This window comes from Salminus brasiliensis, chromosome 4 (genome assembly GCF_030463535.1).
Source record: "Salminus brasiliensis chromosome 4, fSalBra1.hap2, whole genome shotgun sequence".
NCBI classification, from domain to species: Eukaryota; Metazoa; Chordata; class Actinopteri; order Characiformes; family Bryconidae; genus Salminus; species Salminus brasiliensis.
Genome location: NC_132881.1, coordinates 2,492,153 through 2,514,253, shown reverse-complemented (window position 1 = coordinate 2,514,253; position 22,101 = coordinate 2,492,153). Strand labels below are relative to the sequence as shown.

The window sequence follows — 22,101 nt, the reverse complement described above, 5'->3', positions numbered from 1 at the left end:
GAACACATGAAATGTTTCAGCCTGGATACACTCAGATACTTATCAGAATTACCTGTATTCAAAAGTCCCAAGGATTTAAAAAATGCTGCAGGAACTTTGTGGTGCTCATTAATATCTCATTGTAATAACACTCACTCTTCTGGCATTATAAGTAATATGAACATATATCAGAGATTTAACTGTTTAACTGTTTTTTCTAACTTGTCTGTGCTACACCTAAAAATCTGTTCTTTTCCAGTCATAGCCATGCACTAATTATTTTGTTCCCATCACTTATTCATATGCCGTTTATTAATTAAGTTCATATACAGTTGCAATCTGAATTATTCAACCCCCTGTGCAAATTAGGTTTATTAGCAAAATGTACAAACATTCAGCTGTTTGCAATAAACCACTCATACAAGACCAGCTCAACACAAGTAATGTAACAAGGGCTTTCTCTAAATTCAACAGAAAATGCTTTTAATGACAACAGCAGTCTCAGAACTATGCAACTCCTTTATGACAAGCATCCTTAGTAGAGTGAACTTTTGCTGTTCTGACCTGCTGCAAACATGATACATAGCCAAACACCACCTTCTGATAGCGTTCCAGAGGAATCTTTTCCCATTCTTCATAGGCTACTAATATTCTTGGGTCTGCTTCTGCAACCGCCTTTTTCAAATCCCACCAGAACATTTCTATGGTGTTCAAGTCCAGTGACTGTGATGTCCACTTCTTTTAAAATCAAGCCTTAGGAGGTATGCTTGTGATTATTGTCCTGTTGGAAGGTCCAATGATGCCCAAACTGCAGGTTTCTCACAGAAGGCATGACGTTTTCTCCTAGGATTTCCTGATACTTAATTGATCTTAATTCATCTTGATCTCTACATGCTGCAGGTTTCCAGTGCCAGAAGATGCAAAGCATCCCCAGAGTCACCGCCATGCTTCTCTGAAAGCAAGGTGTTCTTTTCACGGTTTCCGCTCTTTCACGTTCTTCCATCTCCAGACACACCGCATTTCCATAGGCCCAGTTTTATTTCCACATTAAAAGTGCCATTTAGTGTTGAATTTGGAAAAAGCACTTGTTCTATTAGTTGTGTTGAGCTGTTTAAATTGGTCTTGTTTGATTTATTGCAAACACTTGTACATTTGTACATTTTACTAAAAAAAACCTAAGTTGTAGTGGGGTTTGAATCATTTTGATTGTATTGGCTCTTGGCCATGACGCAAATATCTCATTACCTCGGCTTACTACTTAATCATGTATTGATAAGTTGTAGCTGATTTGTGGTGTTTTCACACAAATGATATTGATCCCATTCCTTGTTGAGTCACGGCAATTCACTTATCTCATTCACATGTAAGAAAACAAGGTAAATCCTTTTCCCTAAGTTGTGGCCATGACTACATGATTCCATGCAAAGCATGGGAATTAATAATTAACACCATGCTAAGTTGTGGCCACATGTTATCTAGATCCCATTATTTGCGAGTCTTGGCCATAACTTAATTTTCTAGTTCCCACGGTTTTGCTAGGCCTTACCTACAGCAATACATAAAGATCCTGTTCTGCGACCTTAGCAAGTTTTGGCCAGGCATTTGTTTTTATTAAGAAGGGATGTCATCTGCAGGGCTCCATAGTAAAGTGAGATTACATGCTACGTTTCACATACAAATTCACCAGAAGTGAATTCTGTAAAGCTTTTTTTATAACTTCACAACAGTAGCTATGAAATAAGGTGTTGGTGATCAGAGCGTTATATCAGTAAGATGAATCTTAAATGCAAAGCTGAGTGGTTATCGGTATTAGACCGTATCCAGATCTTAAAACATTTAGGATGCTAGAGCACCATGAAATCACAAAAACAGCCACTGAAAAGTTGTTACACAAAAGTGTACAAAATACAAAAGCTATGAAAAGTATACATCTCATTCAGCTATATTTATCAGAGAGTAAGTTTACTTAATTGCATAAAACTAATTGGATGATACAATCAGACTGTTTACAGTGAGTGGTTGCACAAACAGTTACATCATGAACACAGTATTTATTTGGTATTGAGATTTTGCGTACCTTGGCATTCCTATTTTTTGTTGCGTATCACAGCATCTAAAACAAAAATGATCCCTTTAAAATCTGAGACGTTCTGTATACAAATCAGAAATATGTAGCACCAATGGCACAAGTGTCCACTTTCAGAACAGGAGAGGGAGAAATAGATGGGTAGTGCATTGAGACACAGATGGACTTGATAGCTGCAGAGCATTTAAAGCCCTATTCAGACATGATTACATTTACACAGGGTCCAGGGTAACTCTCTCTTTCATGACCAATCTGGACTTTTTTTTTCACTAACCACACCGCTGCTTCGTTTTAGTCTTGTCTCTTTTTCAAGGCAGGTGTCAGTTTGCATTAAGGGCATTTCAACACTACCATTTTTTCTCTCTGAGAGGTCAGTACATTTGGTCAAGGGTAAAAGCTGTTCTTGAGCCCAGGAGCAGCCCAGAGCTGCCCAGAGGTTCTCCTGAAATCGTGAAGCTTCGCTTCAAACAGACTCCAGTGCGGTCTGCTGCGCGTGGAAGCTATTCACTCTCGATCCCGCTCCCTGTGGGGTTGCGTGATTGGTTTATTTTGTCATGTGACTGTTTAAGCTTATCACCTGCCTGGCTAAAAACTTTCTTCTGTGAGAACAGCTCCTTGTTAGCATGTGTTTCTGCAGGTGAAATGCCATAATTGAACAGAAAGCTCTGATTGAGTGTCTGTATCCAAGGAAAATAAGAAAAAAGAAAAGTGCACAATCGATCCACAGTTTGTATGAAATTCCTCTGTGTGAGAGCAAACCAGCGACAATGAGCCCCTCCCCCCAACACGCAGACTTGTGTATTTGAGTTAAGTGCAAAAACGCTCTAAAGGAAATGGTTTTGGCTGCTGCTATGCGTTATATTTAGTCTCTGAGTTCACATGTCCAAGATCTTCTAGTGGACATTAACTTTTCAAATCGCAAAACAAAATCTAAACTAAATTTAAAATGAAAATTAAACCAAATAATTGCTGGAACTGTTTAGTTGGCGTCCAAAAGACGTTTATCACTGTTAAAATATGTATAAGTATTTTTAGACATCCCCCTGATCAACCAATTAAATCTGAATAGGGCTTGATACGTTCAGTACAACTAAATATTTTGGATACATAATTAAGTGTCTAACTTTGCAGTATTACAATATCACCTTTCAGAGATACATGTTTATTAAACTGGTGCTTTTGTAGACACATAAGTAAGTTTGTAAACAATCTTTTCTGTTATGTTGTGCTGTACTACGATGAAAATGATGAGTTATAGTCAGAATTCTTAAAATTCTGAGATTCCTGTTTCACAACTTTCTATAGAAATGTCTGAATTTCTATAAAAAGTTTAAATGTTTACTAACATTAACTTCTGTAACTTCTGCAAAATTCTAAGATGTTTTTAACCTAAGACTGCGGTTTTGTCAGTCTGCACAATCTCAGTTCCTGCATTTGGATTGTGCTGGCTAAAAGTGAGACTGTGCATTTTCAGCGAACATTTCAGAGAGCTAGACATTTCTAAAGTCTCTGAGATTCTAAAATTACCCTTCTAGATTTCCTGAATTACTGAAATTCTTCAAAAATGTGAAAATATCAGTTTTTATTTAGTGCCCTTCAGGCAACCCTTTACTTCATTCCTGTAGTGTTTAAACGACCGTTAGGATGATGGGGATTTCTCAGAAGGTTTAACTAAAGGGGTCAATCTGATGTGGACATTATAAAAAGAGTAATAAAATGGGATAACAGTGCAAAGCTGATTTACATCATGTTTTCATCAGTAGCCTTGTACAGTGGAGATACGTGTCCGTATTCCTTCGTGTGTCAGGTCTGAGATTTTCTACGTGTCACTCATGTTCGCTCTGTTTTTCCACACTCTGCACAAGCTGCTGGGCCACTGGACTCTGGATCTCAGAGGCTGGGTTTGTGTGTGAGTGTGTGTCCACTGGAGGGGTGTGTCCAGGGTCTGCACACTGGGCACCGGACACATGGCTGCTTTGAGTTGTGTTAGCATCTAGCATCTCCAGCAGCAGATCATACAACAGAACCACATTCTTCCTCTTCATGCTGGACAGGTGCTCCATGCCTTTGTTGCTGCAGATGAGAGAAGAAGGGACATTAAATGTTCCTAAGCTTTTGAACATGCCAAAAACCTACTGATAATAATTGGCCCTTATATTTCTCATTTTAAACTTAACCTTTGAAACAGTGTTTTTTCTGTCTCCGTTGTTGAAATGCGTAATTCACAGTTTGTATCATTTTGTTGGTCCTGTAAGTGTGAACTGTTTTTTTTTCAGGTTTTACTACAAATTCAGGGCACACACACACACACACACACACACTCCAGTACCTGATGTGGCGTATGTGTGACAGAAGCATTAGCAGGTGTGCGAGACGGGCAGATTGCTGCTGCATCGACAGGCCTGTTCTGGAGATGGCCCAGACCAGAGCGTCTGTCACAGTGTCCAGCAGCCGCAGCAGCTTAGACCTGCTCTCCAACTCCGTATCTGTGTCCAGGGATGTCATATCTAAAAAACAAACAAACAAACAAAAAAAGACACGGACACCATGATCTTTTACCAAGTGACATGTAGGCGTCTGTAAATAGAAAATATTTTAATAGCCACTTTAATTTCACAACACTAGAGGGGAGATGTGGCAGTTCTGGAAAGGTCACTGTTTTATTAATTATCCTTCTGTGAATGAATGCTGGACAGTATAAAAAACTGTACTGAGTTAGAATAGCATCTCAGAAAGCAGCACGAAGTAGAAAATACTGGCACAAAACACAGTATGTCACTGCTCATGTTAATTCTGCTGTAATTTTATAGGAATTATTGCTGGCTTGCACCGGATGGGAAGAAGTGCAGATGTTCTTCAGGTTCATGTGTTTGTAAGTAAAACAAGGTATTTTACTGTGATTATAAATGTGATAGTTACTGCCTGTTGAGTTTTACAGTGGTCAGTGTACTAACAATTACACCCCAACACATATACATACGTAGCCACACTAAGACGTACTGGAGTTGAGCAGGATTAGGGCTTTGAGGCAAACATACTCCTCCTTCTGCAGCTTCAGCTCTCTGAACCTGGAGGAGCCGGCCAGCAGCATGTCAAAAATCTCCATGATTCCCTCCACACAATTCCCCTCTTCCCTGTGAAAGAGAGAGAGAGTGTCATTTTAATTAGAATTAAAAGAAAGGGGACCCAGAGTGGTCTAGGCACAGTCACTTTGATCAGTCACTTCCATCAGCAGCCGGTGATCCGAGAGACGCGTTGGTTCCAGACGCGTTAGTTACCTGGTGGTGTTGCATCGGCGGCAGTTTAAAAAAGTAAATGTGTTGGTCCGCCCTCACTGGTGTCGGGGGCATCGTGTACAATGGGGGGGCATGCTATGAGTGTGTTGGGAATTGGTGGTCCAAACTGGGGAGAAAGTGGGGGATAAAATGGATAAAACAAGGTAAGATAAGGATTTATTATTGTGCCTTTATGACTGATGCTAGCCAATTGGTTAACTTGCTACCAGGCTATGTCCACCCTGGAGTTTGGTTTGCAGGGCTGTGGTTAGATGTCAAGCAACAGACTAATGTTGATTTGGGGGCGGGGCAACTTCTAATTTTACTTAGCACCCAGCAGCATTCCTTTTATATGCATGTTAACAACCAGAATATAAATGGCTGGTCAGAAACAGACACAAATATATATGCTTCCACCTGACTTATATTAAAGATGAACAGGAGACCGTCTTTGAGCACAAGGTGACAGAACAACTCCTCCAGATTAAGAGCAGCAAAAAGATCAGCTGTGAGTTTCTAACAAAACACTGCTCTTATCATCACACTGATCTAGAGAAGAATGTGATATTGACCTTATTCAGTAGAATTGTTAGTAAAGTAAAGCCCAACTAATCTTTCTCATTTAGAAAGGATTAGTTTCAGCTGCGAGACTGAAGAGCTCCACACTGAATTGAAAGCTAGACTGGATATGCTGGGTTGTCTTTATGATCACTCTCAGCCTCCTGAACAATTAATTTGAGTTATTAAAAAAATATATAAAAATGTTATTTTGATTCAACCTGGTTGTTGATGCTGGTAGTTGTGTGAACTGTTGGTGTTGCTCCACCTGCTTCATTAGACATGTTTCCCCTGTAGAAGTTATCTTTTAATATATAATTGTGTTTTTGTTCTTGGCATGTATTGACCCAGAGGACTATAGGGGCTGCAGATGAGGACTATAGGGGCTGCAAATGACAAATTGCATTAATCTAAGTACATAAGTAGCTACCCTGTTTTCAGACACAAAACTATTATCAGCACTGAGCTAATTAAACATCATTGAAAGATTTAGATTATTGTTAAGATTATAATAACTGATCATAAAAGCTAATAATAATCCAACATGATACAGTGGGATCTTGTTTTAGTGCATTTTTTAAGTGGCTGAAATTTGAATGATGGACTATGTTTATAAGATCATATTTCCAGGTTTTGGAACCAGAAACAAGTTTTGGGCTTTATAATGTCCGCATTTAAGTGGTTAAACCTTAGTCTGATTTTCAGGATGTGAGCAGTAAGACTCAGTTCTCCACTGTCTGTTCATCAGCCTTTGTCTTAGAATGTTTTCTCTCCTAAACTGTTTCAGGTCGTCACCCGAGCTGATGATGCCCACATTATTTCCTATAGTCTGAAACCCTGGAATCCTTTCCTGAAGTGGGTCAGTGCTGAAGATGCAGAGACTGAAAGACTGTAGAGAAAGTGTGTGTGTGACTGAACTGCTGCTCTAACAGCTCAGAGTGGGAGAGTCCTCCTTTCAGCTTTCCAGTCCTCCTAAAGTGTGGAGAGCAGCTGGAGGTGGACTTTCAGCTCTCAGCCTGTGAGTCCTCCAGTCAGGAGCATCTCCACCGCAGATCTGGTGATGAGCTGCTGAGCCTCAGCTCTCTTCCATATTCATATTTAACACTGCTTTTACACAGAGAGAGAGGGTGAAATACTTTTCTGTTGTATCAAGAGAGTACAAGGTAATTTCATAATTATAAATGACCAATCAGCCACCCCCAAACCTTTAACTACCTTAAGATGTGACTAGCATTCTCAATAAGGGAGAAGAGATGATAATTGTGAGAATAAGGTTTTTATTCACCACGGATTAGAAAACTAATTTAGTAGAATTAAAGTAAAAGTTGGCAAAACAAATTTACTTTTATATATTGTAATCAACAACACCACAAACACACTCCCCATAAAAACCAGTAATCATTTTAACACTAGTCTTCACATTTATGGTAACCAATCCGACCTCCCATTCAGTGTGTGAGACCTGGTGCAACCACCCAAGTATGTCCAATTAATCACAGTGTGTAGCTGGGGAAGCCACTTACACAATAGCACAGATGTGGTGATGGATGTATAAATTCCTTTTTAATATCGTAACCAAGAGTAATGAAGCCAGGTGAAGACAAAGACCTATCACTGTTCATAGTTAAATGTCTCAAAATTAAGCTGAAAAGTTAATATAAACAGCCTCTCTTAACAATTCTGAAAAACTTCAGCTAATATATTTCAACGCATATGACGACCACACAGAAAAAAACATACAGTTTTACAGTAGAATTTACATGCCTAACTCAAATGCAGCAACCTGTGCAATAGCATATAACCAGATGTGCCATACTGAGTTCTAAATTACCGTTGGTCAGTCAGCACTTTTTTTATCAATTTGTGCTGAATTTGTTAGTAACTTCTAGAAAGGGAGTACATTGTGAGCTACCAGCATGAGAACAGAAACCCCACAGTCGACAATCGGCAGTTTACACAAATGAAGCTGTAACACATTTCTCAGCAATTTAGCATAGAACTGTCCAATGTCAACAGCCATTTTACCTATGTGCAGACTAACCAGCCTTAGTGTTCTTTTTGTTAGTTTTTTTTTGTGATGGGGCAGGTAGGGGTGGTTGGGTGTTAGATTGGCATCACAACAAATACAAACCCTAAAACAGGGACTGACTGGAGAGCCCTGAAAGTGTTTTGAGAACCACTGTTTCTTACAAGCTCTGCCGAAAGCCTCAATTTAGGCACAGGTAAACTACCCACCTGGCGGTTACTGAAATTAGCCAGAAAGCTAGTGTTGGTGAGGTACCTCACATTAACACAGATGAAAGTTTTTTAGAGCGACTCATTATAGATTTCTTCATAGTAACAATTTCATAACATTGGATACTTAAAAAATATGCTTCTTTATGTATGCTAGCTAGCTAACTGATGATATATCATGTACTACATGTAGCTATTTGTATACCTGGCCCGGGCCCAAACTCTTTTATTTTGGAGGAAGGTTTTGTACTAGCTCATGTTTTAATGACAAACTCACCACAACCTTGAGCTTAAGTGTTTGAACAGTAAAAGGATTGATGGCTTAATTGTGTTTTAAATAATAAAAGGTAATTGTGGCTCACAAAATCAACCATATAATTTTAATACAGTACAGTATACTGCACAAAAACAAGCTCTGCTGGACAGATCTGGCAGATCAGGGCTATTACCATAAACGTGGAGCCTAGAGATAAAAATGTCCTGCTAAAGTTGGACATCAACACTTGGCTGAAAGAAATACATCTGCTAAAAAGTGGAGATTGTATGAACTATCACAATGTTTCAAAATGGAATTGAGTGCTTAATGAGTTTAACCGTGAGGGATAAGTGCTGCAACTACTACTAACTATGTTTAAATAACACTAACATGGGAGGGGTTTCCATAAATATGTTCTTTAGGTCCAGGTGGAGCGCAAATATGCTGGATGATGAGTCTACCATAAATAAGAAAACTAGCTCATTTACTCTTACCGCTTCACTGCAAGGTTGTTTAAAAGCTTGAGATTTTGCTTGCTTTTGTGGCTTGAGGGGGTAAAAAACCCCATGTCGTCCTGTGTGGTGGTGTTTAATGCGCGGCAAAGCAACACACATGTTTACAGATCCAATATGGGTTGACCTGTGTTCATTTAGTACAAACTGAAACAATCAAATGGTAAATAAGCTTAATACTGAGCAAATCTGTATTACAGCTTACACTGCTTTTACTTGTGCTGATTGGTAAACTGGGAGGAGTTTTTCAAAAGTATAAGCTGCATAGTAATGAACCTACCATGAATGAGAAAACAAGTTCAGACATACTTGCAAAGTTGTAACACAGCTCTATTATAAATTTGAGCTTGTAGCTCAAATTTACCTCTTGTTATTCTCCACCCAGTGTGGGTGCAGGCTGGAGACAGGTTCTCTGTGGATCCTGAAAAGCTTTAGGCCTGATTGAGAATTGGTGAGCTCTGCCAGACTACTGCTGCAGCAGCGGCAGCGGCAGCAGAGAGGAGGTAGCTGCTACAGACAAGGAAAGATGTTTTCTGTGGTTTGTGCAACTTTTCTTATTTTTATTTTTTTATGCAGTTTAAGAAAGCAAAAAATGTTCATGTTCATTTTTACTTATTCTGCTGAACTAGTCTTCTCGACCGCGGTGAAGAAAACTTGTATTTTAAGTTATTTTTTTTCCTCACCACCATCGAGAACACTAGTCACATTTCAGGGTATTTAAAGGCTCATTGACTTTGGCAGCTTCTGATTGGCCTGTTACTTATGAATATGCAAATAAGCACTCTGGGACATTATTGCGGAAATCACTCCTTAGAACTCTATTACAAGGCGTTCCCTCCCTCAATACAACAATAAGGTCTCTCGCCCTCTCTCTCTCAGTAAAATCAGTGTTAGATGGGGAGAGCTGGAGCTCATCACAGGATCTGCAGTGGAGATGTTTCTGACTGGAGGACTCACAGGCTGAGAAAATCCACCTCCAGCTGCTTTCCACACTTGACCTGAAAGGTGAAAGGAGCTGTTAGAACAACAGTTCAGTCACACACACAATTTCTACTTTCTCTACAGTCTTTCAGTCTCTGCATCTTCATCACTGACCCACACACTTCAGGAAATGGTTTAGACCGGTAGCCAAAGGTGGAAATTAAAAATACTGTCAGTGTTTCAGTGGACTGAAGGAACCGTAATGTGGATCTTTGAGCATCGTCAGCTCGGGCTCACAACCTGAAACAGTTTAGGAGAGAAAACATTCAGACTTTTAAAACAGAGATCAGACAAACTGAACACATTGATTAGACATAAACCACCAAAAATGCTAACATCCTAAGACCAGTTTTTACTACAATAAAACATGGCCTCTGAATTTTCCAAAGGGCCTTTAGTGAAAATTTAAAAATACACAACTGCAATGCAATCTGATATCATGCCTAGCATGTTAGCTTGTGACTAATGCGTTGGCATGGGTGTACAATATTAGCTTAAGGCTGAGCTTTCATGTAATTGGTTAACCCCTACTCTTTAGGTTATTGTGTTCTATTACTGGTTTCCAGCAACATGCTACAACATTGGATACTACTGGACTCTCATGGTTACGGGGCCAGCTACAGCCCAAGCTCACTAAGCTGCTGACCTTGAAGCCTATTAGGTTAATATGTCCCTGGTAGCTCTGTGGCATTACCAAGAACAATAAACCGTGTCTATTATTGCCTTCCAGTTAAAAGAAAACAGGAAAACGTTGACTTGCATTTTATTTCATTACCTTTAGAACTGTTTGTTCTTCCTGAACTAAATAAGGTCCTCATTCCTAAACAAGCATGACGTTTCAACAGCACTTCTACAGGGGAATCTAATCTAATGAAGCAGGTGGAGCAGCACCAACAGCACACACAACTTCAATCAAAGACTATGTTTAGACTGCCAGCAAATTGGATTTGTTTGCTGTGGAAATGATATCTGGGTTTGATGCGGCCGCTGTTTGCCGCATTGTGATTGACACAAAAGAAACCTTCAGATTTGATTGGAGCAGCCAGAGAGCATCCGGACTGACCACCTTCCAATGATTTGCAAATTTGCGGATGTCATGTGGTGTTTGGCTGTCTGGACTTTTATACAATCTTGATACAATCTAGAATCCATTATCCACATTTGGGCTGGCAGCCTAAACATAGTCTAAAAAGAAACCTTTGTGACTAATTATGCACAGTATCTGAACACAACCCTCCAACTGCACTACCAACACCAACCACCAGTGCAACAGTTGAAGAACATTTGTAGAACAATTTACAGACTTTTTTTTAACAACTCTCAACTTAATTTCAGGAGGTTTGGAGGATGAACACAGCGTTAGAGTAGTGCAAGTACACCAGTCTGTTACTCTTAAATAATGAAAACCAGCACAGCAGCTCTAACCTGAACTTTCAACTCTAGCTCTCAGTTCAGTGTGGAGCTCCAGTCTCACAGCTGAAGCTAATCATCTCTAAATGAACGAAAGCAGCGTGCGAAAGACTCTTCAGCAGGAGGATCAACACACCCACAATCAAAGCTAAAACAGGTCAGTGACTTTACCTACAATTGTTTAACAATTTTACTGAGTCAATATTACATCGTCCTCTAAATCAGAGTGATAATAAGAGCAGTGTTTTGTTAGGAACTCACCTGGTGTCACTGCTGGTCATTCTGCTTCTGTTTGTCTGGTATGACTCTGCTCTTGTTTAATCTAAGTATGGGTGATTGTTTTTTTTAAAGGACAAAAAAAAACTGGATGTAGAGTGATAGCTGTATTGAGCAGGTATTTACATGCTGGTTGTAAATGTTCAATAGTAACCATGGCTGCTGTCAGAGGGTAAATAAAATGTTGGTTATTAGAGAGACTTGCTAAGCAATCGAAGGCAAACAAATGTACCCTTTGCTGCTAAAGAGCTAAACTCTTCAGCTTGAACTAGACAGTTTATTTTCTAGCAGGGATTTAGCAGGAAATCACCCCCCTAAAAATATTCAAGCAAAGCCAATTAATCTTTGATAACATTGAGAACAGTATTGTACAGTACTGAACTATTAGAAGAAGTATGCACATAAGTAGATATTTGTTGTATTGCTGTTTGCCATTTCAGCTACCTAGACAGCTGCCTAGCCTGGACTTGTAGCTAGATGTCACTCCATAGACTGCAGATTTGGAGCTAGGGCAACTTATTATTCTGTACCATTCAAAAACAAAATGCATATTCAAAACTAGAGTGTGTTTAACTTTAGAAACGCTCCAAGCTGTATGTCCAAGTTTTGATCAAACAGTGATATAAACTTCCACCTGAGTTAGACTAAAGGGGAACAGAAGATCTCAGCATAACCCCAGATAAAGACCAGCAGTGAAACCAGGTGAGTTCCTAACAAAACACTGCTTTTCTTATCACACTGATTTAGAGGACGATGTAATATTGACTCAGTTCAGGAAAACTGTGAAACAATTGTAGAAAAAGTCAAATAACTGACCTGTTTCAGTACTTTTGGGTGTGTTGATTCTCCTGCTGAAGAGTCTTTCACACGCTGCTTTCGTTCATTTAGAGATGATTAGCTTCAGCTGTGAGACTGGAGCTCCACACTGAACTGAGAGCTGGAGTTTGAAGCTCAGTGTGGAGCTGCCGTGTTGTGTTTTCTATTGTTTAAGAGTGATAGGCTGGTGTACTGACACTACTGTAATGTGTTCGTCTTTTAAACCTCTTGAAATTAAGTTTAAAAAAGCTCTGATGTTCTACAAATATTCTTCAGCTATTGGGCACCTAAAGGTTGATGCTAATAGTGTAGATTGTTGCTGTCCAATGAAATACATGCCTCTCCAAAATAATGATTTTACAAGAGAAGGCAAAAATGTTCTCAACTTTAAATGGTCAATATAAAATATTCTATTCTAAGCATTTCTATTGGTCTGTTCACACATCTATTCTCACAATGTACAGAGCAGCTAAAAACAGACAGAAATGTAGATACATGTTTTTTTTTTTTTGACAGCAGCAAGCTGGAGATGGAGGTTTGTGTTCAGATACTGTGAATAATTAGTCAGATGGATTTTTACTCAGGTAGAAGCTCCACCTGCTTCATTAGATGTAGTTCCCCTGTGCTACCAACATGATCAAAATGTCAGGCCTTTGGAGTTAAGGACTTTATTTGGTTCAGGAAGAACACAGGATTCTAAAGACAGAGGGAGTAACACTAGTTTGACCCCCACTTGAGATCTTAATGAGAGGTTGTGGGGTGGCCAGTGCTTGAGCCATAACTGAAGCTATCTACTAGTTTTACGTTTGTTTTGTTTGATAATAAAAGTTTTTTTTTTCTTCAAGCTGTGACCCCAATCTGATGCCAAGAAAACCATGTTACTGTTTCCTGCCTGGACATCTGGACTGCATCCCTTCCTGCAGTGTGTGGGTCAGTGCTGAAGATGCAGAGACTGAAAGACTGTAGAGAAAGTGTGTGTGTGACTGAACTGCTGCTCTAACAGCTCAGAGTGGGAGAGTCCTCCTTTCAGCTTTCCAGTCCTCCTAAAGTGTGGAGGTGGACTTTCAGCTCTCAGCCTGTGAGTCCTCCAGTCAGGAGCATCTCCACCGCAGATCCGGTGATGAGCTGCTGAGCCTCAGCTCTCCTCCATCTGACACTGCTTTTACTGAGAGAGATAGGGGGAGAGGCCTCACTGCTGTAGGGAGAGATAGAACTGCTTAACAGATTCCCAGAAGTCCCAGTGTGGTTATTTGCATATTAATAAGCAACTGACCAATCAGATGCCGCCAAGGTCAATGAGCCTTTAAATACCCTGCGATGTGACTAGTGTTCTCGATGATGGTGAGGACCAAAAATAAGGGGTTTCTTCACCGCGGATGAGAAGACTAGTTCAGCAGAATAAGTAAAAACCAGCAAAACTGAAATGCTCTCATGAATTTCATTCAAAAAAAAAAAATTATGAAGCTCCGACAACTTTTCTCACATTCACTAGTGTTACTCCAGCTCTCTGCTGCTGCTGCTGCTGCTGCTGCGCAGAGCTTTCAGGCAATGCCTCTTCATTCTCTGTCAGGTCTGAAGCATCTCTGGACCCTCACAGGACCAGTGATACCCCCAGAGCCTGTACCCACAATTGGTGGAGAATGGGAAAAGGTAAATTTGGGCAGCAAAGCTGAGCCCAAATTTATAACAGCGCTGTGTTCTGCAGCTGTCAGTATGTTAGGACTAGTTTCATCATTGATGGTAGATCAGAACCGACGCCCTGAACTGTACAGCTCCTCCTCCCAACCCACCATCAATGTGAAGCCTAGAACACTGTGTTATGAGCCCTCAGTAGATGTTTTTTTTTTTTTTTTTTTTAAATAAGAGTTCATAGGAAAGTCTGTTTTTGTTTCTGTGTTTGAAGAGATAAACACTGATTTTTAAGTAGCTTTTAGTGCAGGGGATCTGTGATCAGAATATTTTTTATATATTGGTATCAACCACCAACACACCTCTGCAGTTGTAAGGCAGTTCAGGTGTGTGCTGAACTAGGGGAAAAAACAAGGATTCAGACAACTCAGAGAAACCCTGAGCACCAGCTAATACTAGTCAAGTCTGAGAGCACCCCACTGATACCCAGCAGCTTATAACCGTGCTGTGGTTTGAAGCCATGGGACTGGTAGAACTAGCTTTATCATTTATGGTAGACCCACTACTCAAACACATTTGTGAAAACTCCTCCCACTCCAGATTTCTCTTTAAATGAATCTAAAAACAAACTATTTAAGTTCTACAACATTCACTAACCTCATTTTTTTCTGAATAGCAGACGCTAAACACACAGCCAAAAACAGCTTTTAACGTTCAGTACAACAACTACACCCCTTAGAACCATATTTTAGAGCTCTTAATCACTAGGCTTAACATTGATGGTAACAGGTCTGGTCTGTCTGGTTGAGTAGATCACACTTTAGTTCAATATCTGGTGTGTAGTTTTATAATTCAGCACAGCTTTGGAAAATTAAAGAGCTAATTTGATAACTGTTCGTTTCTGAACCTGGAGTAAATAAGGCAGGAATCTATACTTCATAGTTTAGCTTCATTTGAATATTTACTTTGTGTGTGTGAACATTAGCAGAGTTTCAGAGCCTCCTCTGAGAGTTACATGACATTACAGCACTCAAAAGAGGTTCAGCAGAAATAAGAATGACTGGAGCTGCAGTAAGAGGCTTTATAAAGCTTCAGGTTCCTCATTAAACACTGCTCCAGAACTGAACCCCAAAGCTGTGCTAGATCACAAAGATTAATACTGAACGAAATAGTGTGATCTACTGGTCAGGCCTGGGCTGACCCACTAGGTCACACACCGATATGTAGATCAGAGGTGTTACCGTCAATGCTAAGCCTAGTGATCGAGAGTTCTTAAAGGTGGTGCTACGTGCTGTAGTTGTTCTGCTGAGCTGTTTGTCATGCCTTTAGAGTAGTGTGTTTGGTTGTCCGTTCAGTGTCTGCTGTTCAGAGAGAAAAAGAAGTGGACGTTATAAAGATCTAAATAAAGAGTCAGCAGAAGGAGTTTTATACATTTCTAAACGCCAGGGGGCGCTGACGCTGTTTGGTAATGAATATACCATGGATGAGAAAACTAGTTCTGTCAGAGTCACTGATCAGAACAGACCATCATAAAAACTGGGTCTGTAGCTGTTTTGTTGTTTATTGGTGTTGCATGCACTGATTTCAGTTATGGGTCTCTGGACGCTATCAGCACCAAACAAAACTGACCATGCTGGTGTTTTTTGCTAGAACAGAAACATTGCTCTTTGAGCTCATGCGTTTGTTTCGGTTCATGGTTCACCTAAACCACAATAGAAGTCATGATGCAGATCAGATCGCAGCTGGGTTAAAACACAAATGCAGTCTGAAAAATCTACCAACAAAATGAACTTTATTAAAAGTGCTGTAAAACAACCTTCAGCAAACAGCTAAACCATGTACACTTAAAATGATGTTCTAGACAACACATTGATGGTGGGGTGGGAGGAGGAGCCGTACAGTTCAGGGTGTCGGTTCTGATCTACCATCAATGATAAAACTAATCCTAACATACTGACAGCTGCAGAAAATGGCACGCTTATAAATTTGAGTTCCATTTTATTTGTAAATTTATTCTTTCCCATACATTTCGACTAACGAGTAAAGACTGAGGGTGTTGTTGAGTCACTTATGAGTGGCATGGATGAGTGTGAGAAAGCTGGTTGTGATTTGCATGACTGCTATTATGCAGTGTCTCATTTAGTGAGTAATTCATTTTTAAAGGAATGAATGAAAGAAGATGATTCTTGCAACTCTGATGTAGCCTGCTGAACTAGTCTTCTCATCCATGGTGATTAAATCTTGTAGTTATTTTCCTCGAGAAGACTAGTCACATCCCAAGGTATTTAAAGACTCATTGACTTTGTATTTGGAGTTATTTTCCTCTTCACCGTCATCATGAAGACTAGTCACATCCCAAGGTATTTAAAGACTCAGTGACTTTGAGAGCATCCGATTGTGCAAAAATATGCAAATAAGCACTCTGAGACTTTATTGTATGAGTTTCTTTATAGAGCACCATTATAAGCAGTCTCTCTGTGTAAAAGCAGTGTTAGATGGTGTGTTAATCTCACACACTTTCCAAAAACTATAGATTCAGTCAGAACAATCTGTTATTATTTTCAACACTGGTTTCACTGGAGTTTCTATCGACTAAAGCGTTTGAGTCCATTAGAAACACCAGTGGACTAAGGCGCTTTCACTATGATCAGAGGATTGCTGGTTCAAATCCCAGTCAAGGCCACCCAGGCCTTACTTGCTCCAGGGTGGGTAGATGGCACTCTCTCCCTCATCACTTCACTGCAGGCTGGTGCCTCAAAGCCAGGTATGTAGCACATCCCTTCAGGCACATTAAAAAAATTAGCAGCTTGACTGAACACACACCAGTGTGTGTTGATCCACCTCACTGGTGTCAAGGGCATCACATTTAATGCTAGCTAGTACATCCTTTAATTAATGTGTGGGAGAACAAATTAATGTGTTATGCTTCACAAACCATTTCTTAAAATATCTTTGTGTAGTTTTAAGAGCTTTAGTCTCAAATGCGACCCAGCTCAAACCCTGAAGCTTACAACCTATAACTTAAAATGAAGGTGTCTTTGTGTATTGTTTTAGCTCTCAGCAGAAACTTAATAGCTATGTTAGAAACAGAAGCTACTGCCATGTTGCTTTTTCTTTTAAGATGAGCCAGTGCTAACCCAGAGGATCTTGGTAAATGTGAAGCAATGAAAGATATATTTGTGCTGCTTTCACAAATTGGCAAGATAAAGTTACCTTAGCAGGGAGCATTTTATACACACATTTGGTTGGGACATGACTCAGTACCTTCCTGCCTTCAAAAACTGCCTAGACAGTATTTATTATGTTCCAGACACAGCCAATAACTAATATAGTTAGTTATGTGTTTCTGTCCATGTATAATTAATCTGACTGCGTGAGTCTAACTTATTAACTAATTAATGTATCTCTAAAAAAAAAAAAACAGGTATGTGGTTTAGATTAGTGCTTTACTATTACTGCATTCACTATTAACCATATGGAGACCTCTGGTGGTCAGGGCCCTCAGCTGCAGCTTCTAAGACCCATGGAGTTAATATATCCCTGGTATCTCTGTGGCCTTACCAAGAACAAAAAAGTATCTACTGATGCCGTCCAGGATAATGAAGCATGTAATGAATGAAGCAGGTGGAGCAGGAGCACCAACACCAACAGCACACAAAGCTCCAGTCCAAGAAAAAACCTGTCAGACTATTCACAGAATCTGAACCTTCAACTCTGCGCTACCAGCACTAACCGCCAGGTGTACAACAACTGAGGACGCTGATAGAGCATGTTTAAAAATTTTGTAAATAACTTTCAACAACTTCCACAAGGAGGTTCTGAGGATGATCATAGCGTTAGTGTAGTAAAAATACAGCAGATTATTAATGAAGAACCACACAGCAGCTCCAGTTATTGTTCAACCATCTTGTGCTTTAATACAATGCTCCATCTGTTTGTGTTTAGTTAATTTAATAAGCGTAATGCCTATGCTGTGCTCATGGTGGCGAGCATCCTAACTGGCTGATTTCTGTAAGGACCATAAAGTCCTACAGAGGGTGGTGGACACCACCCGAGACATCACTGCAGCTGCCCTCACACATACAGCACATCTACAATCTGCAGCATCTCTAACCCCATACACCCAGGCCCATTCTTGGTTCTACCTCTGCCATCTGCCAAAGTCGGCACTGAAAACATCTAAGCCAGAACCACCAGAAACAGAGCAGTCAGAGGCAGCTTTCACACATAGCAATGTAGAACACCCATTTTGTTCGTTTGGTGGAGCAGTTTTCATTTCAGAGGGAAGCAAGCCTGACTAGAGCTACAAGCTTTTCTTTAAGAATTACAGATATTAAGCTACCTTTGTATGCCCAACTTCTGGACCCAAAACAAGAATAAATGCAAATGCATCCATTTTATTAATGAAGGGTTTATATATATATATATATATATATATATAATTTGTTTAGCATTTTTTTCCTTTTCCCCCCAATTTGGTTTTGACAGTTAACCCTCCCATTTGTTACTCCTCCTAGCACTACCAATTTTCCAGACACCGGGAGGGTAAGGACTTAACACGTCTCCTCCAACACATGTGAATTCAGCTACCGCCTCTTTTCCAACTGCCGCTGATGTGCTGGGGAGCCGACACGCTCAGAGAAAAGCACTGGGTCCCCAGCTCCACCACTTTGCTTTAAGAGTAATGAAGGGAGAGCGCAGGCAACACAGCCTACAATGACAACTTGCTGTGTTAAATCAGAGCTTGGAAAAGGTTGAAGTGTCAAATATGCAGTTACTATTGTAGCCCCCTCTAGTGATCAAATCAAATGTTACCATATTTGCTAATGTAGAGATCAGAACTGCTTGGTTTGAATGTTTCTGCTGATCTCCTGGGAATTTCAGCCCAACAGTCTCTAGAGTTACTCTGAATGGTGGAAGAAAACACATCCAGTGAGCGGCAGATCTGCAAACGAAACATCTTACTGACGAGTGAAGTCATACTCTGTACAGCTGTGGTGAGCAGAGAAGCATCTCAGAATGCGGAACACGTCCAGCCTTAAGGGAATGAGCTACAACAGCAGAAGACCACTTTTGTCAGCAAAGATCAAATGCTGTGGCTGCAGTGGCTTAGCACTGGCCAATGAGAGACTCAATACACTACAAAACCCAATATTTGCTGAGGAACACAGATGATCGTGTCAGAATTTGGCATCAGGAATGGAGTAATAGTTTGGCCCATTAATACCAATCAATCATAAGCTTCCTGAAGAACACAGCCTATTTGATTATTTTCTTCATGACCACAGCTGACGTGTCTACTAATGACCACTTCCAGCATGAAAATGCACTGTGTCACAAAGCAAAACTTGTCTCAAACCGGTTTCATGAACATTACAATGAGTTCAGTGTCCTTTAGCATTTTTCCCAGTCACCAGATCTAAATCCAGTACAACCCCTTTGGGATGTTTTAGAACAGCAGACTCAGGAGAATGGGCTCCAGGAAAATCTGACACAATCCTGTCAGAAGCACAATGTGCTCAGTGAGTGTGTATTTTACCTAAACAATACCTAAAGCATGTTCATTTTTTTCTTTCTCGTATTTGTTGTTTTGATGGAGATACACTGTAGAGGACATTCCACATTAGCTGTTTCAACTGCACTTCTGTAATTGTTTTTTTAGTAGAAACAGGTGTTTACACAACTATTTATACTAATTATTTAAGCAAATATTTACAATTTAATTTTTCAAACACTTACAAAAAGAACTATAAGTTTGTTTTTTCATTTTGTACCATTCAATTCAATTGACCAAATATTCATTCAAAAACACTTTGAATGTGTAGAACAAATACCAACTATATAAGCAATAATTTAACATCTTAAAAATCTAAATCAGTGTATGAGCTAGGTTATGAGGGGGCTAAAATGAGATACGACCATAACATAAGAACATTGTTAAATTATTTCTGTGAGAATTTCTAGGAGATTTTAAATAGATATAAATAAATAAAGAAAGAAATTTGAATTTAGGTTTCTAATAAAATTAGATTTGAGTACACACATACACAGGTGTACGAACACAGACACACACAAAAGCTCTATATGATTACACAAGAACACCTTGCACACCCATGAACGCACACATTTTTTATATATATATATATATATACACACACACACAAACGGTGTTATTTTATTATAACATAAAGCATATATAATACTAAAATAACAAATAGATTTATTAGAATATAGCATCTATATAACAGTCTACTGTTTTTTTTGCTGACCCAGCTGCAACGATGGGTCTCCAACAGTGAACAGAGTGTAACTATTAATGCATGGTGTCCGCTAGAGTGGACCTTACATTTTGACTCCAAGAACAAAGCATTGGCTACAACTTATTTAATTAGACGGTATTTTCTGTACCTCTGTATATCTTGTAAAATGAAATATATTTGGTCACAACACCATGTCCGCTGCCATCTGCCATTTTAGACTAGAAGAAATATTAATAAAAACATATAGTAATATATAATAAAAACAATGATTATTCATCAACACAGTAGGTTTAGGAGATGCTCCTCTGTTTGGAGGAAGTACTAAAAGCCATGTGTTTTGAATATATGTCCACTTCACCCTTTTTTTTTAAAGGCAGCACCAGATTGAACGCTGCAGGGATATGAAGTTTTGCATCCTTCATTAGTTTTTCACCCTGTATGAATATTTCACATTTGCTCACAGTTAGATAATCACTGATGGATTTACGACACATGTTCAGGATTATATAAGGGAAAAAACTTAGTAGGGTACATTTAAACACTCCTGTTGATAATATATAACAGAATAAGAATATGAATAATTGTATTCATGACCGTTTTAACTAGCTGTGTGTGTAAAACAGCTGTTTGAGAGAATAGGATCAGGACAGATCACACTGTAACCAAGTCAAGATATCATCAACATCAGTGGTTTCTATGTAAAAATGTCCTCAAAGTGTCACTGAAAAGCTTTAAACACACACACACACACAGACACAGCCCTGGATCACCTTCTTACATTTCCCACACACACTCACCCTTACTGGGTAAGGGTGCTGGAAAATAAGCCTGTGTTATGGAAACGTGCCAAGGTTACTTAAGACCTTAGTGATAATCACTGTGGAAGGCTATTATTAAATTCTCCAACACACACACACACACACACACAAACTGGGCAATAAACAAGACACATCAGCACACACCTGCACACTTTACAACACACAAAAATGCACTCAAAGTCATATACCAACAACTGATTGGTGTAATCAGAGTGTTACATCACTGGTGTTAACTTTAATTTAGGTGATCAACACAGATAGTCAGAAGCATGCTACACACTCAGATTACTCTGAGGGCCAGTAAAGTGTTACTGGGTTCAGTATAATGCATTACCAGCACTGGTATAATGAGCTGAAGAATTTTGCTGGTGTTGTCAATTGAGTATATTTAAGGTACTGACTGAGCATCATTACCACACCACCGATTCTGTATTTATTTTATCTGAATTTCTTTTATCACAAATGGCAATCATATCACAGGGGTCCAAGCACTAATAAGGGCAAAACAGTCTGAAGCAGGCAACAATAATTCTGTTAACTGTAGCGTAAACACTGTAGCATTACATTTATTCCAGCTACGCAATGACACTGGGAAGTGAGTTGAGCTGTCTGGCTAGCTGCTGGTCACACTCAAAGGTTTAAAGCCTCTGGGAACGCATTTTGATATACTGATCTCTTTTTTCTCTTTTTCTCTGAATTCAACTCACATATACACCCCTTATCCGGCACATGAAAAGCCAACCAGCGACTCTTTTTTCCAAATGCTGCCAATGTAACATCACCAGGCAACCAACACGTGCGGAGGAAAGTGCAGTGTACCCGGCTCTGATGCATCTGCCAGCAGATGTAAGTGGTAGCCAGCATTGCACTGGAGTGATGTAGGGAGCAAAAGCTATCCACACACCTTTAAAGGATCAAGGACAACTTATTATCATATAATACTAAACCTAAACTGGTGGTGCTATTGTTCTTCGAAATGCCCCTGTCTTGGCACTCCCATAAAAAAGCAG

The 22,101-nt window shown here is 39.6% G+C and overlaps 1 protein-coding gene across 4 annotated transcripts in view; it reads right to left on the bottom strand.

The window, feature by feature from the left end:
• Positions 1-1,905: 1,905 nt before the first annotated feature.
• The window catches only part of esr2b (estrogen receptor 2b), a 43,902-nt gene continuing 23,706 nt past the window's right edge, over positions 1,906-22,101 (bottom strand). For 2 of the 4 annotated variants that reach the window (XM_072677322.1, XM_072677323.1), the window contains exons 7-9: positions 5,066-5,199; positions 4,395-4,572; positions 1,906-4,138 (exon numbers count right to left, since the gene is read on the bottom strand). In XM_072677322.1, the coding sequence (XP_072533423.1) occupies positions 3,892-4,138; positions 4,395-4,572; positions 5,066-5,199 (559 nt within the window). In that variant the 3' untranslated portion in view covers positions 1,906-3,891. Of the gene's footprint in view, positions 4,139-4,394; positions 4,573-5,045; positions 5,200-7,158; positions 9,900-22,101 lie in introns of those variants that run through there. The other 2 variants (XM_072677325.1, XM_072677324.1) reach the window with 2 other exon arrangements.